General features: G+C 42.8%; 1 protein-coding gene across 3 annotated transcripts in view; it reads right to left on the bottom strand.

Annotated features, from left to right (window-relative positions):
- Positions 1 to 4,400: 4,400 nt before the first annotated feature.
- ATL2 (atlastin GTPase 2) overlaps positions 4,401 to 16,480 on the bottom strand; it is a 56,373-nt gene continuing 44,293 nt past the window's right edge. For 2 of the 3 annotated variants that reach the window (XM_039531195.1, XM_039531193.1), the window contains exons 11-13: positions 16,314 to 16,385; positions 9,690 to 10,121; positions 4,401 to 5,694 (exon numbers count right to left, since the gene is read on the bottom strand). In XM_039531195.1, the coding sequence (XP_039387129.1) occupies positions 5,575 to 5,694; positions 9,690 to 10,121; positions 16,314 to 16,385 (624 nt within the window). In that variant the 3' untranslated portion in view covers positions 4,401 to 5,574. Of the gene's footprint in view, positions 5,695 to 6,095; positions 6,207 to 9,689; positions 10,122 to 16,313; positions 16,386 to 16,480 lie in introns of all 3 variants that reach the window. The other variant, XM_039531194.1, reaches the window with a different exon arrangement.

Below are 16,480 nucleotides of genomic sequence, written 5' to 3'. Positions count from 1 at the left end.
ATCAAATATACTTAAGCCCCTCAAAAACATAACATGCAAACCTCCCACTCATGTTTATTCCAGTTGAAACATTCCTGTAAGTTCCTTGTTGGTTTGTGTAAGGAAAGGAAGTCGGCATGAGGCTGAACTCTTCCACTCTTGGGAAGCCAGTTCATGGGGGCTCAGTACACAAGCTGTTTACTTTTGTACCAGACCCAATGTAGGGACTCCCCTGTCTTGGTGAGGTTAGGGTTATCCAAAGTGGCATTTCAGTGGTGGTAGACTGGAGCGTTGAACAGGAGCAAATGTAGGTGCACCCTGGCTGTGTGGGAGTTAAAGCTTTTTAATGGCATAGGGGGTTAGGTGAATGTCTTGGGTTCTCTTGCAGTGTTTAGTCTCTGACAGACCTTATTCATGGGATTGTTGAAAGCAGCAGGGGTGAGTTGAAGGGGCAGGGTAGAGCACAAGAACAGGAGCTGATCAGCACTTAGTCTGACATTTGCAGGAGTCTCTGCAAACCTGTAAGTGCCTGATTTATTCTTTGAATATACTCTTTAAAAAAAGTGTCTCAGAAACCTAATCTGGGTAGAGTGAAGGTTGGTTCTATCAGTAACAAAAAATAAAGGCCAAGAATGTTGGATTACAGTAGCTACAGGGGGCTCTAGTTCTTTTGCTGCACAGTTCCTTCTTTCATTTAGCTGAAAATACAGGTCTCTGGTAATTTTCAGGAGCCCCAATCTAACATGGATGGGGCTGAAACTTGGCCACTCATCATCCCCAGTCTTGGTAGGAGTTGCAGAACTGGCAGACCCACACATCACAAGATGGCTAGTGCCTACTGAATGAGGCAAGAGTCCCTCAAGAAAGATGGACACATTTAAAAACAAAAAACCCTCCTTCGCTTGGTGAGCAGGTCAAAAATGTACTAGTGACATCTCACTGCACTGGCCAAACCTAACCACCAGCTGCTCCCAGGAGCTGTAAACAGTTTCCATAGGGGATGGGCACTTCCTATTCAGTGCACTGCACTTAATCACTACCATGAGCTGTAAGCTGATCTTAGTTCTAGCAGCTGAAAGAATGAAATCTGGCTCCAGTGTCAAGTTTTGGATTTCAGCTTCAAGTCTCTCTTGGTCCTCAAAATGTACTGGAAATAAGAGTCAGGCTCCTCTTAACTGTGCTTGTAGAGCTGGCATCAAACAGGTACAAAGTAAAGTGACCTGCAGGGAGGTCTTCAGTTGTAACATGCCAGTGGTGTCAGCTATTGGACAGTCACTTTACCTGTGTCTGTTTTTGAGTAATACTTACCCCCTACTCCACAGGGGTGCTGTGATGATTAGTGAGTAAACAGCTGGACAGGCTTGGAAAATAAAGTTCTAGAAAATGCTTAGTACTGTACTCTGGGGGGGGACTATCCTCAGCTCATTTAGGTTCTTAGAGGGTGCTATGAGCCTTACTGGTGGAGCTGAGGCAGAAGGAGGGGCTCTGACTACTGGTTCTACACTGCAGTCCTCCATAGCACAGTCTAGCTCCACAGCAGCAGTCAGTCCTGGCCTTAGAGAGAAGGTAGCCAACCATGCTGTTTAAACCTTTCAGAAAGGAATCTGTTTCAGCTTAGGAGCTTTCCAGCAGGACAGCACACTGTGCCCTCAGCAGGCTGTTTATAGAAGCATGGGAAGATTTACTCCTTGGCCAGCTGGGTAAATCTAAATCATCATCTTCTGAGATAGTTTAAAACTACCAGAAAAATCCCAGGTAGGGAGTCCCTTGCTTTGCTCCCAACCTAGACTAGAGGAAGAGGCATAGCTTGATGATGCAGACAGAGAAACTGGTACAGTTCAGCACTTGTGATTCTCAGTTGGGTGGGGAGTGGTGTGGTCTGGATTCTAATTTAAAAGTGTCAGTGACAAACAGGTACAAACACTCAATCCAAAAGGAATAGCAATGGACTTCAGTCCAGCCTGCTGAAGATGTTTCTTGCTACTCTGTGTTGCTGCCAAGCAGTGTTTTGATAAGTTCAGTAGGCGCCTAGAAGCATGCACAACCCTGCAGAGCAAAGGGCAGTTCCACCACCACTGTTCAGTCTTTAGAACATGCTCAGAGGTAGTTAGGCACTTAACGTTGGTTAGGATCCAGTCACACCACCACTGCTGAAGTTGGTACCCAAGACAGGGTAGAGATACCTAACCACAGCAAAATGATTAGGAGGTACAGCTGGGATGTGTAAAACCTGGATTGAAGTCCATACTCCAAATCAGGCAAAGCTAGGATATGAAAACAGGGCTTCCAGATCCCATGTAATTGTGCTAATCCTGGGGCTGTTGGACAATGTGACCTAAATAGAGCTGTTCATCTCTGTGCAAGAGGGTAACACTGCCTGACAATGCTGTATTGTCCTCACAGCACCCTGAGAGAGAGGGGGGGGTTCTCAACTACTCAAACAGGAGACATGTACTTTAGAAATGATTTTTAAGTTTCAGAGCCTTTGAGGTCACAGGTCCAAGCTTTACTTTACAGCCAGGAGGGTTACAAGATTTAAACAGCTGAGATTTTGGTGTAAATCATTGACTTTTTTTAATTAAAGCTCCAGCTGTCAAATTGGTAGTACTGAGGAGGCTACTTCAAGCACCTGCTGGATCCTTGGTTCCAGGATGTGGGTTGAGAGCTGGATATGGGTTTGGCATTTGAGTTAGAACATCGCACAGTTTTTCTTGAGTGTTGGAGCAACACTTGTGTTATAGGTCAGCCAAACTGGCTTGGCTTAGTAGCTTTCTCCTCTTGTTGCCACAAAAAGGGAAATGGAAGTTGAAGGCCTGTACATACAGCTGCCACCATGCTCCACTTTACCCCTGCACAACAGTCTTGGATACAAGCAGCCACCTATACAAGGGCCTCCAGTTGAAGCTTCAGTGTTAAAACACTTTCTGGTGAAATGCTTATGGTAGCTTAAAACAACAAGCCAGTTGACATGCAGAATTCCTCTTGAAGAAACCTGGATGAAAGACAGGTATTGTTACAGAGATGGAAAGCAGTTCAGGAATGCTGAAATAAAAAATGTAACTTAGGGGGTTTAAGACAAAAGATCATGCAGAAGTCAAACTATATACTGGAGAAGGCATATCAAATCATCTACTTTAGACCCAGAACTGGGAATGCAAGTAGTGTTGCCTGCAATCGTTCAACTATTTTAGGATCTCATTAGGCTAACATTTGTGTATAGGTTTTTAGCAAGACATCCAAGGAGCAGATGGGTTTGGGACAGTTTTGCTGTAAGTGACATACATCCGTCTACTGCAACCTGATGGCCAGCAGTGTTATAAAGGCTGCACTTTCAGGGGCTGTGAAGTGAGCTTGACAATCCTTCAGAAAGAAGGGAGTGCTATGATGGAGTAAGTTGGTACTATTGTGAAGGCACTGTAGAATTCTCATTCATCTTTGTTGTAATTTACTGGATTGTCAAACACCAACCAAAAACCCCTTCAAATGTTCCATTTGCTGTACTTTAAACTGCATCCAATCTTGTTAAATTTTAAAGAAACCACACAACCCAATATACATGCCTGTTTCAGTTAGAGTTCTTTGTAGCTCGAAGGCTCGTCTATTTCACCAACAAAAGTTGGTCCAATAAAAGATATTACCTCACACACCTTGTCTCTCAGTTAAAGACTTTCTCCAGACTCAACACCTGCTACTCCAGAAAAAAAAATATAGACAAGCTACATTGATGTTCCAATTGCTTCCCAGCTGAATTTATTGCCTATTGCATTGAACAATCATGGCAGAATTCCCTTATGCCTAGTGCATCATATTTTTAGACTTGACTTGATTCCTTGATTTGTCTGAAAAAGGAAGTTCTAGGAGCTTTAACCAATCAGTTTCACACTTTTGCTACTAGGTAAGTAATGATGAATGCAAAATGATCCATTGCACAACTGATCATTTTCAGATGAAACTGAAATAGTTAAGATGCTATTTAGTTTACCCTTCTTTAGGCTTATTGTATATATTTTAGAACATTTTAGTTCATATCAGTTTAATACATATGGAATTGAAGGTCACAATCCATAACAAAACAAAGTTTCTGAAAAATACAATCAATGAAGTTTGGAAACTGACATGCAACTCAACAAGTGAAGTAGCATGCTTTGAGGTATTAATAAGATCTCACCCTAATACCACCACCACAAAAAAAAAATATTTTTTACAAGATTTGCTAGACAAAGTGTTCTCTTTCAAAGAGATGCATGCCAGCATGAAAGGGGAGCAATATACTTTCAAGTTCATCTTCATTAAAAGCTGGAGCATATTTGTGCTAAGTACAGCATGCAATTCTTGTTTGATCTTTTCAGATTAAATAGCTGACATGATTTATGTAGTGGAATACATACACACCACCATTTCTTGAAGAAAGATGAGTTTCGTTTCATATATACACAACTTACTTTAATCATGTACTGAAAATAAATTACAGGAAATAACTTTAAAATGCAACAGGACAAGAAGTTTCACAACCAACATTCCCATTGATTTCCCAGGGGGTGAGAGATCGCAGTGCTCAAGGCAGGTAAATATCACAAATATATCAAAAACGTCAAACTGTTTATGCATTCACACGTTTACATGAGCCACAAGCATTCCGTCACGGGGACTGTACTTAGCCTACCACAGAACCAGGTTTTGCCATAAACTACAAAACTTTGATACAAAATGGTATTTATATATTTATATTTCATATACACGCCCTATCCGACTTCTTAAAAATAAAAACTAAACACGCTGTACAGACAGTCTTAACTCATTGCTTCATAGCTGTAGGCAACTTTTTTGGATGGAACTTCCCCCCCAGTAAAATTAATGGCATATTATATACATGAAGGCTAAACTGCAGAAAAAGACAGCTCAGTTTTCTGATATGCATCTCCTGTAGGACAAAGTTTGTGAATCAAAAAAGGCAAGACAAATGTACACTTTGAATCACTTCCTTGGTTACAATAGTTAGTTCTAATGTCATTTTTCATGAGGAACCAACATGCATTGGGATAACAGTGGTGTAAAAAGCAGTAAAGCAAGATCTTTATACAGTGGCTCAATATTGGCTTCACTGATGCCAGCTAGCACTGACATTTCAATCTGACTCTTGATACAGTGATTTTATAAATACTTCAGAACTTAAAAGTTCCAATGGGATATTGGGTGGCTAAACACATGGTTACAAGATTTCCTTGTACACATTTGACAATTACTTCCCTGAAATACCCTTGTACAGAGGATACATTTCCATTGCACGCCAGAGACTGCACTATCTCAGGAAAGGAGGAAAGTCACTCACCCTGGGACACGTGCACAACACACAACAACTGCATTTAGAGTCCCCACATTTACCAGTCTCCATGGCACTGATCTGTCTTAGAAGCAGATTAAAGAGAATGCTTAACGTTGACAAACTCATTTTTCACACTTGATGGCACCAATCAGTGAAGCCAGTCACACTAAACTACATCTATAGTTGATTGTAAACTTTGGTTTATTTTTATTGAGTTCTCATTGTACAGCATGTCTATGATGAGAGGGCAGAGTTGAAGAGGAGATGAATTGTCAGTCTGTCTTTAACCTGGCATGATGAGACACCTGTTCAGTGAGGCCTGCTTTGATAGAGTTTGTTACAGACTGCCTCATGTTATCCTCCATCAAATTATCACTCAGGGGCTTCAATACCTGTGGTATGAGAAATGTGCAAAATAAAGATGAGGTAAATCAAATAACCCTTTAAAATATATAAAATACAAGAATTCAAGTAATGAAAAAAATTAAGATCTTGGAATCTGAAAAATAAAACACAAAAATGTGATGCACTAAAAAGGAAATGGTCAAGGGCTGTTGTGCTACAGTAACGAGGTGAATCATGAACAAAACCGATTTCCTCCTACACGGCATCATTTCACTGAATTCAAACCACTTTACAGTTCCTAGAAGATGGATGTGCAGTTCCATACCCTATAAGCAGCATCAATCTGGTATGTTTACAGCATTTATGCAGACCGGCCCAGACGGTCCTGCTTATTGTCCTATATGTGTAAGTGTGAACACTTCAGATACAGAAAGAAATGTAAAAATACTGTCTAATTTATCTTCTTGTTATTGTTGGACGAGAGTCGCTGTCGCTGCGCTGATGTAAGAACACGGCGAATCATTCGACGTCTAACAACTTCAAAGAGTTTGGAACACACCTAAAATATGAATTTAGCTGTTAGGAAAAGGACTCGCAGCAAGCAGTAGGAAAATAAAGGCAACTAATTAATAAGACTAATTGCTGCTAATTTCTCACCTTCCTGGGATTCCTCTGAAGCAAAGAGAAAAGAGAAAAGCAGAGAGATTTAGAAGTCAGTAGCAAGAACATGCATGAGACACTGGACAAAGAAGGAATCCACCTCCAGTTTCAGAATGATTAAGGGCACATCTACACTACGGCTGCTGCAGCAACACAACTCCAGCTGTGTCCCAAGAGAGCCATAGTGTAGATGTTTCCTACGTTGGGAAGAACTCATCCATCACCGACATAGCTAATCCATCTCTGAGAGGCGGTAGCGAGGTCAATGGAAGAATTATTCCATCAGAGTAGCAGCAGCGACACTGAGGGCTAGGTTGAACTAACGACAACCCTGAGCAACACAAATAGGTCAATCTCATTTTTAAGTGTAAGCCAGACCTTACACTAGCAATCAGAGAGGAACTGGTTCTTATCTCACAGGATAACGCACAGTCCAATGACAATGACAGGTGTCTGAGGTTGCACTCCATATCTTTTATGGAAATACATGGAGTGTGAATATGATGTAACTGGAATATGCTTTATGCAAAAGGTCTCTTGTAAGGTAGCATAACAAAAGCTTATGATCTACTGAGTGTGTCCATCCTATTTGTATGTATGTATCATTCTTGTATCTGAAGCTAGAAATATAAAGTATAACTCTGAGATCCTATTGTAATTATGCAAAGTGTGGGCCATTGATGATGGTTTAGATTAATCTTGATGGCTCCCATTGACTAGAACAATTGGTTGTAAATGGCTCTGTTTACTTGCAAGCCTTCCTGTGTTCACGTAAGCCAGCCCAGAAAGAATGGCGGAATCCATGTTAAACCTGGTGCTTTTCCATTTAGAAGGGGGGGTGGGGACCCAGAGAGACAAAAGATTCCGGCCTTGTGCCAAAGCTATAGCAGGGGATGAGAGAGAACAAAGAGGGGCCTCAATCATGAGAAAGCCCCTGCTTTTCACCTAAGATGCCTGCTGGAGCTAACAAGGACAGTACCTGGGGAAAGGATTGGGCCCAGACTAGGAAGGAGCTTACTGGGACATCTCTGAGGGCGAGATTTACCTGTTAACAGTTTCTTAATGTATTAGGCTTAGACTTGCGTGTTTTGTTTTATTTTGCTTGGTGACTTACTTTGTTCTGTCTGTTATTACTTGAAGCCACTTAAATCTGACTTTTTATACTTAAAAATCACTTTTGTTTATTAATGAACCCAGAGTAAGTGATTAATACCTGGGGGAGCAAACAGCTGTGCATCTCTCTCGATCAGTGTTATAGAGGGCAGACAATTTATGAGTTTTACTCTGTATAAAGCATACACAGGGTAAACAGATTTATTTGGGGTTTGGATCCCATTGGGATCTGGGTGCTGGAGACAAGTGACCTGCTGAGCTGTTTTCAGTTAATTCTGCAGCTTTGGGGGCGTGGACCAGACCCTGGCTCTGCGTTGCAGCAGGCTGGCGTGTCTGGCTCAACAAGGCAGGGTTCTGGAGTTCCAAGCTGGCAGAAAAAATGGGCTCAGAAGTAATTTCAGCACATCAGACGATAGTCCCAAGGGGGTCTCTGTGACTGAACCAGTCGCATTATCTACACTAGAAAGGGTTAGTCGGTACAGCTGTACTGGCAAACCCTCTTAGCTGGAATGGAGCTTTCACCAGCAAGAGAGTCCCCAAGCAAAGTAAGTGAAACCAGCAAAAGGCTTTTATACCAGTATAACTGCACCTATCCCAGAGTCTTGGTCAGCATAGCTAGGTCAGTTAGGGGTGTGATTTACCCCTCTCTGCCGGCAAAACTTAAGTGTTGATTTACTATGACCTGGTCTCTTCCTTGGAGAGAGGACCCAACCGCATGCTTAGAAACCCCAGTTTTACATAGGACGCTGAAGAAGTCTACACTCGAGGAAGCCACTTCAAGCTAGGACAAAACAATTATGAAGTCAGAATTTATATTGCACTGCAGGAGGGTATGGATTTTTTCAAAGCTTCAGGAATTAGGACATAGAAAGTAAATTACGAGAATTTATCAGATTTCCTCAAGTTACAACCCTATCCTCTAGTTTTGCTTCCTGCAACTTAATAAGAGAAAATCTGTCAAAGGTAATTTACATAGCTGAGGACAAAGATTTATTACCATATTAGTCCTATCCTGCACATTGCCCCGTACCATTTTACATACAGTGATCCTGAACTGAGATTCAGTATTTAAACAACCAGTTTCCATTGTGAGGCCTTAAGTATTGATTTTCGACCTCATACAAGTATTTGCTTGTCACTTTTTAGCATTTAGAGTCTCCAGTGACATTGCCTAAAGGCGTTACCTATTCAATCTCTGAAAAGCCATCACAAATCCTATATGCTAGCCGCAAAGTTACCCTACAGTTGGCCAATCAGATAAAGTAGCAACAAGATTGGCTTGAGGCTATAAAGGCAAAATTACATGTTCCCAAATTAAGAGTTGAATGAAAAATTCATTCACCATATGTGCTACCTTAATGTAAGGTCATATCCTATGGTGGCTTTTAAGAGGCCAATTGTTCCAGCCAGTGGTTCTCAACCTATTTACTATTGTGGGCAACACAGGCTGCTTTCTATGTGTTATATGGACCACATCCACATGAAATCTTGTATGGCCGTGAGGATGTCGCATGGGCCACAGCTATGCGCTGACTGGGCCACAGCTTGAGAACCACTGGTTCCAACAAACATTTTTACATTGGCAGCTATACCAGCCACTGTGCTACTCCAATGTTATCAGTAATATCTAAACCAGTCTGTTTCCCCAATAGGAGACAGCACAGCCATTTCGCCTATGGAAGCGACTGCAAGCTGGATGCCTTGCAGGTATTCATTACCTCTGATTTTCTTCCCTGCAGTCTTTAATTAGCCTTCTCTTCAGTGCCAGGCATGCTATCCAACAGCAAGGGGATGACAGATACAGAGATGATTCTAGGCACTGTTGTGGTGTCACACCACTTGCACCAATAAATCGATGGAGTCTCTCATGCACCACATCAGAAATGAAAATGTACAACAACTTTAACTTACCTCTAAGAATCCTTCACCAGCTTTTTAAATTTACTTTTCAGAGAAAAGTAATCAACAAGGATTTTTTTTTTTAAATCCTTCCACCTGTGTGCTACTCTCAGAACTTGGTGTCAGCAAGGACCTCAGATAATTAGACACTGGATGATATCCTGGGGCTGGCTTTATAGTCTACTCTAATTTCTCCAAGGTATCCTCCTTGAAAGTTACACGTCTATACTTCTGAGTTATTTTACCTTCCAGAAGAACAAGGATTCTTTACTCTGCTCTAGAACCCTTTCTGATTACCAGCATTAAACAGGAATTGTAACTGGCACACTCATCCAAGAAAGGACACTTTCATAGTGAAATAGATACCAACCTGTTCCCATAGTGCTTCAGCGATTTGATCAATGGCTGTTCCAACTTCTCTGAATTCCCCAGAGTACTTAACATATGCCCAAGTACAAAGGGATATCAGCGCTAGCCCCATGATGAGATTGCACAGGCTAGCGATGGAGTTCATACCAAGGAAGCCAGTCAGTCCTGAGACGATATACATGGCAAACATAACAGCAAATAGAGTGGCAGGGGTACGAGCAGCATAAAAGATGTTTTTGCCATCATTGTGCTTCACAAAGTTTGCATAGATTTCATCGAGCTCCACTTCAAGCTGCTCCTGGTAGCGCCGACAGAACTCCTCTCCTCCCATTTTTTTCACAGAACAGAACTGTTTGACAGCTGACTCTTTAAAATCCTGGTGCTGTCTCTCTAGGTCTGATGGAGCAATGTAAGGCTTATCTCCACCACAAACCTGTGAGAACAATAACCAGAGGTGAGGGGTCAGGGTACAACAGGAAGAGCTTGTGTTGTTCAACACTGCATTCAAAATAACAAACCATTACTTGCTTGATGTTTGATTCTTAGAGGGCAGTAGTTTAAGCACCACATGCACCCTGCAGCTGACCAAGGTCAGAACACGCCAAAGCTCCAGGTAACCAGTTAAGACCCTCCTACTTCAGACTGAAGCCTAAGAATCAGCAATAGCCTCAACCATCCAGTAATGTTCAGTCTAACATGACTTTATATTCTCCATCTTTTTGTTTGTTTGTTTTTGGTGGCAGGGGGCTCGGTGGCATTGAGGAAACTGTGGACCTGCTGTAACGTTCACCTTTATAGAATAAGTACACAGGAGCAATTCTCTCCTTTTAGGTGAAGTAGAATCTCAGAACCTCCTGGCTCTTGTTAAAACAGGTAGGAAAGGGGTAGAGAACTCTAGCCCTCGCCTCAGTCTCTGCTTTGGACCTAGCAGGGTGAAACTACCCACTGATGCCAGCTAGGTCTTATCGATCCCCAGTTTTCACTGTGCTGCAGCTGGGCAAAGCTATCAATAGTGTCACATGCTGTAGCTGTGCCTGCAGACTTGGGAAGACAGCACTGCATCAAGTGACACTGTTCATTTACGGGTGCAAAGCTAACAGCCCAGGAGGGTAAGAAACATTCCCTCCCCCAGTAAAACCAGAGATTCTTCAAAACATGATGGCCCCAGCCTGGGAAAGCTTCCATTTCTCCCTATGGAAGAATGGATTTTTTTAAAACCCTGTTGGCAGCTGTGACTGCATCTTGTAGATTTAAATATTCCATATCAGAAACTTGATTTCACAGGACTCTAATGGCTCACAGAGTCTGAATATCAATCAGATCTCTGAAGGTGCCATCTCTTCAGTTCTGGACTACAGAATGCAATCAAGTTGTTTGGGGGAGCAATTTAAAGTGATTCACCAAGTTACCTGATTTTCTGGTCAGTTAGAAGGGCACATAAGACACCGCTTGCAAGACTTCAAACTACTAATTTCCACCCTCAGCGACCCGGCTAACAAGAACAAACCCTAAGATAGGATGCAAAGAGGTGCTCTGGTTCTAAGTGATCATATGTGGAAAGGTAGCTAGCTTGAGGGATCAGCCACTGTGCCATCTCCAGCCAGACTAGGAACCTACTGGGTTTAGCTAGTATAAGCCACTAGGACTGTACAACCAGTGTCTCATGAGCTTGGTCAAAGCCCTAGCTGTGTCTCTCTCTCTGCTTGTGTTGCAGACCCTCTTGAAGGGGGCAAATGTCCATTGCTGCCATGGTTTCTTTCCAAGAGAGCTTTTAAAGGAACAGAGGAAATGCTATAAAATCACTGAGGTGAAACCAGAGAACGGGACCCACAGCATAGAGCACCCCTCTCCAGTCAGTTGAGCAAAAGGAGTTGACTGAGCCAGTTATGATGCAACAAACAAGAACCAGAGGTCGGGGAAGCGTTTTTAGTCTGCTCAGAACTTCAGCTTTGGAGTATTCTGAACAGTGTCCAGCCCAGGAACACACCCCCATAAGCATGGCTCTCTCAAAGTTGGGATGATTTCAAACACAGCAGATTTAACAGGTCTACACAGCATCAAACACACTGGGCCATATTCCGAGTTCACAAAAACAAACGTCGTCATAATTCCTTGGCTCTTGGTAAGTTCAGCAGAGTGTGAAGACAGACCCCCAGGAATACTCCAGCTGCCCATCACATAACATTACCTTTTCATCTGTGCATCAGACTTCCTAAGGGCAAGCAGGTGATTTGAATGATAAAGGCCTCCCTCTACCTGTCTCAGTCTCCTATTCAGTGGGTTTGCTATGAGCAGCTTCACTGAACATCTGGGTGGCGAATCACAGCACCCTGCCTTTACAATTCTGAATTTGAAGCCACGGTCTTCAGCAAAGCAACATCTGGTGCCATATTGTGAAGGGCCATGCAGGAAAGATGGGTTTCACTCCTGCTCTCTTGCACCTGGTTAGTGGGAACCAGGCAGACAGGAGAGAGGACAAGTACCTTGTGCCCCAGGGACCTTTTCTGGCAGATGGAGCTAGTCAACGCTGCTCTAAGGTGTCCCATCCAGTCCTCTTGAGGTAAAAAGGTGATCTGGGAGAGACACTTAATGCTCTCAAGGGGAGATTAAGGACAAGAGTTTATATCAGCAACATGCACCTGCCCGTCCATCCTGCCCCCTTCAAGGGAGGCATAAGCCAAACGATCATTCTGAATTGTTTATCCTAGTCCTCTGTCTTTACATGGCTCCTGCTAAAGATCTGTCTGTAGAAGAACACCTCTAATGTCAATCCTGACCCTCTCCAACTGGCATCTGCCCCTTACACGCCACTGAACCTGCTCTTGCCGAAGAGCAAGATGACCTTTTCCATGCCAAAGCTCAGAACCAGTACTCTATCCTCATTCCCTTGACCCATCAGCTGCCTTCAGCACCACTAACCACTTTCCTCTTCTTGAAGTCTTGTCCTCCTTTGGCTTCTGTAACTATCCTCCCCTGGTTCTTCTCCTACCTCTCTAATTGTTCCTTCAGTGCGACCTTTCGAGGATCCTCCTCATCCCCCCATCCAGCTCTCTGGGGAGATTCCAGAGAGCTCCAGCCGTGGTCCCCTTCTCTTCTCCCTCTGCACCTTCTCTCTGGGTGATCTCATTCACAAATACAAATTCAACTCTGCTCTTGACTCTCAGATCTCTCTCTCTACTCCAGACCCGTCTTCTTCTGTCCATACTAAAATCTTGGTCTGTTTCTAATATCTCATGGTTGTCTAGCTGTCAGCACAAGCTAGTCACAGCTAAAACAGAACTCGTCTCCTTCCTCACCTTCTCAAACACCGTGACCACCACCATCATCCTTTCAGTCACTCAGGCCCATAATCTGGGCATCACCAGACCACTCTAGATCCTCACATCCAGGCTGTGTCTAAGTCATGAAGATTCTTTCTGCATAACATCCCTAAGCTAGGGCCTCTCTTATCCATCCACATAGCTAGGACTCTTGTCCAGTCTCAAGTCATCTCAATTACTACAACGTCCTTCTTTCTGGCTTGACAAATGTAATCTAGCTCCATTTACATCCACTCAAAATGCTGCTGCAAAGACCATTTTCAAGCCCATTGTTCTGACCATCTCTCCCCTCTTTGCATCCCTCCACGGGCTCCCCTTTCTCTGTCACCTCAAACATAAGCTGCTTGTCTTCACTGCCAAGGCAGTTCATGACCTCTCTCATTCACTATCAACAGACTGACTCCCCTTCGATTGGCCCATGATGTCAGCATCCATCAACCACTAGTTAAAATTCTCAAACAAATCCCTTCATGCTTCCTCCCATGTGCACACCAGCAGCTTAACTGTAGTGAGACCATTGCTCATCAAGGTGACCCACGTGGCCTCATTGTTTCCTTGTCTGTATCCACCTGTTCTTCCTCATCATACTTAGATTGTAAACGCTTTGGACAGGGACTGTCTTTCTTCATTATTTACACAGTGCCCAGCGTAATGGGGTTCTGGCCCATGACTTGGGCTCCTAGGAGCTATGGTAATACTGACAATAAAGACTTGATTAAAACTAGTGTTAATCAAGATAAAGACCAAAACAATTATTTCTACTTTGTTCTTAGCGTCAAAAGTTTCAGACCCATCTGTCACATCAAGACTTGGTACAGAAAATGTTCAAAGTTATCCAGAAGATGTTTTATAAGGACTTGTTTTGTTTAGCCACACTTATTACATAAGATACATCACTTGGGAAGTTCCTATGAAAACAGGATCTGTAAGAAAACATCTGTTCCTGTTTATTCCTTACCGGAAGTCTAAATCCTCCAATACTGCAATCATCTCCCTGGCCAGTCATGACTTCAGGTGGGAAATAATTCAGCACTTTTATAACAATTCATCTGAAAACCTCAAAGGTCTTCACAAAGTGGGAATACTCCTACTCCATTTTATTACATAGGGATTGCCAGGCTGGATCAAACCCGGAGTCTACCTGGTCCAGAATCCTGTCTGACAGAGTCTAGCACAAGACGCTTCAGAGGAAGGTGTAAGAATCCTGCAGTGGGTAGATGTGGGGTAATCTGCCCACATTAGGCATCATCCTGATCTCTAATAGAGAAAAGACAGGCTTAAATCCTGAAGATGAGGTTTAGTATCCCTTCCAAAGGTTTTATCATCTAGAATTGTTATAGCTAATGATTGATAACCACACGTACCCAATCTTTTTGGATCATGTTAAGTTCTTAGCCTTGATGACTCTCTCTGGCTGTGAGCTCCACAGTCCAATTACAAACTGTGTGAAAAAGGATTTCTGTTTTGAATTTGCCACCTTTTAGTTTGATTGGATGACATCCCCTTGTTCTGGGGTCGTGAGATGGGGAGAACTAAAATTCCTGATCTCCTTCTGGGTACCACTCATTATTTTATAGACTCATTCCCCTCTAGTCTCCTTTCTAAGGCAAACGATCCCAATCTCTTCTCTCCTCATATGACAGTTTTTCCAGGCCCTTGATCACTCCTGTCACCCATCTCCAAGCTCTCCTGATCTGCAATGTTGGGACTCATTAAGAAAGGGATAGAGAATAAGACAGAAAATATCATATCACCTTTATATAAATCCATGGTACGCCCATATCTTGAATACTGTGTGCAGATGTGGTCGCCCCATCTCAAAAAAGATGATTGGAATTGGAAAAGGTTCAGAAAAGGGCAACAAAAATGCTTCGGGGTATGAAACAGCTTCCGTATGAGGGGAGAGAAATAAGATTGTGACTTTTCAGCTTGGAAAAGAGACGACTAAGGGGGGATATGATAGAGGTCTATAAAATCATGACTGGTGTGAAGACAGTAAACAAGGAAGTGTTATGTACTCCTCATAACACAAGAACTAGGGGACACCAAATGAAATTAATAGGAGCAGATTTAAAACAAACATAAGGAAGTATTTCTTCACACAATGCACAGTCAACCTCTGGAACTCCCTGCCAGAAGATGTTGTGAAGGCCAAGACTATAACAGGGTTAAAAAAGAACTAGCTAAATTCATGGAGGACAGGTCCATCAATGGCTATTAGCCAAGATGGGCAGGGATGGTGTCCCTAGCCTCTGTTTGCCAGAAGCTGGGAATGGGCGACGGGATGGATCACTCAATAACTGCCCTGTTCTGTTCATTCCCTCTGGGGCACCTGGCATTGGCCACTGTCGGTAGACAGGAGACTGGGCTAGATGGACCACTGGTCTGACCCAGTCTGGCCATTCTTGTATCCTTATGCCATATCCTTTTTGTGGTGTGGTGGCCAGTACTGCACACAGTAGTCAAGAGGTGGTCATGGCACTAATTTACAGTAGCTACAGGAGCAGATGAAATCTTAAATTGATGCTATTTTCATGGGAACATGCTCCACAGTAAGTGAAATACCCCCTGATATCTATAACACACACATACAATCGTATTTCAGAATTTCCCATGTGGTGTCAATGGTTCTGTGATAAGTGGCTTTAAACTATTGCCCAACTTCATGGTCTGACGATCACACTGGGCCATGCTAGTTTGTTCACTATAAAAGGGCACCTTCACAATGGAGTTTGAAGTAGCACACGGTGAATGAAACTGTTAGCCACACGTAGCTATTTGGAAGAAACGTTTTGGATTTTGCAAATACTGAATATTTAAGAACCTTTTAATCTTCACATTTTATGGCTAACAGTAGCTATTGCTCTATAGTCTTATAGAAAATGATCAGAAATCAATAGTGTAACAACAAAAAAATTGTTTGGGTTTTGGTGATTTTTTTTAGTGTGAACCCTGCACAGTGATGCTACCACCAAACGCATCTGTTCATTCTACTAGCTGCTTCGTATCTTTTTAATCAGCTGCTACTAAAAGAATTCTTAAGTCATTTAGTATGTGGTGTTCCACATGTAGAAAATCCATCTCAATCCCACCCCCCTACCTCACCATCAATTTCCTTCTCCCTCCCTCATGAGTGATCTTGTGACTTTTCTTGCATGTGTGATCTTCACACATGGAGTCCTGATGCTCAGCCAGTTTGTCCATTAGCATGTTAACCGTGTAACCATTTAACACCACATTGTGCACAACTCTACAACAGAGGCCTTACTACACATACCGTCGCTTTAATTTTGTAATCAACATACCTGCTCCATGCCTTTGTTGTAGGTGTCTTTTGCTCCTGCTACTGCAGCAAGATTATTGGCTTCAGCTGTTGCCTTGGGAAAATGAAAGCATACAGATATCGATCAAGCACTGTACATGGTTGTATCTGACTTGCCAGTAATATTAGTTATACATTCTGAAGCACCAA

This window comes from Mauremys reevesii, linkage group 3 (assembly GCF_016161935.1).
Source record: "Mauremys reevesii isolate NIE-2019 linkage group 3, ASM1616193v1, whole genome shotgun sequence".
In the NCBI taxonomy this organism is placed as follows: domain Eukaryota; kingdom Metazoa; phylum Chordata; order Testudines; family Geoemydidae; genus Mauremys; species Mauremys reevesii.
This window is presented reverse-complemented; position numbering and strand designations above follow the sequence as displayed.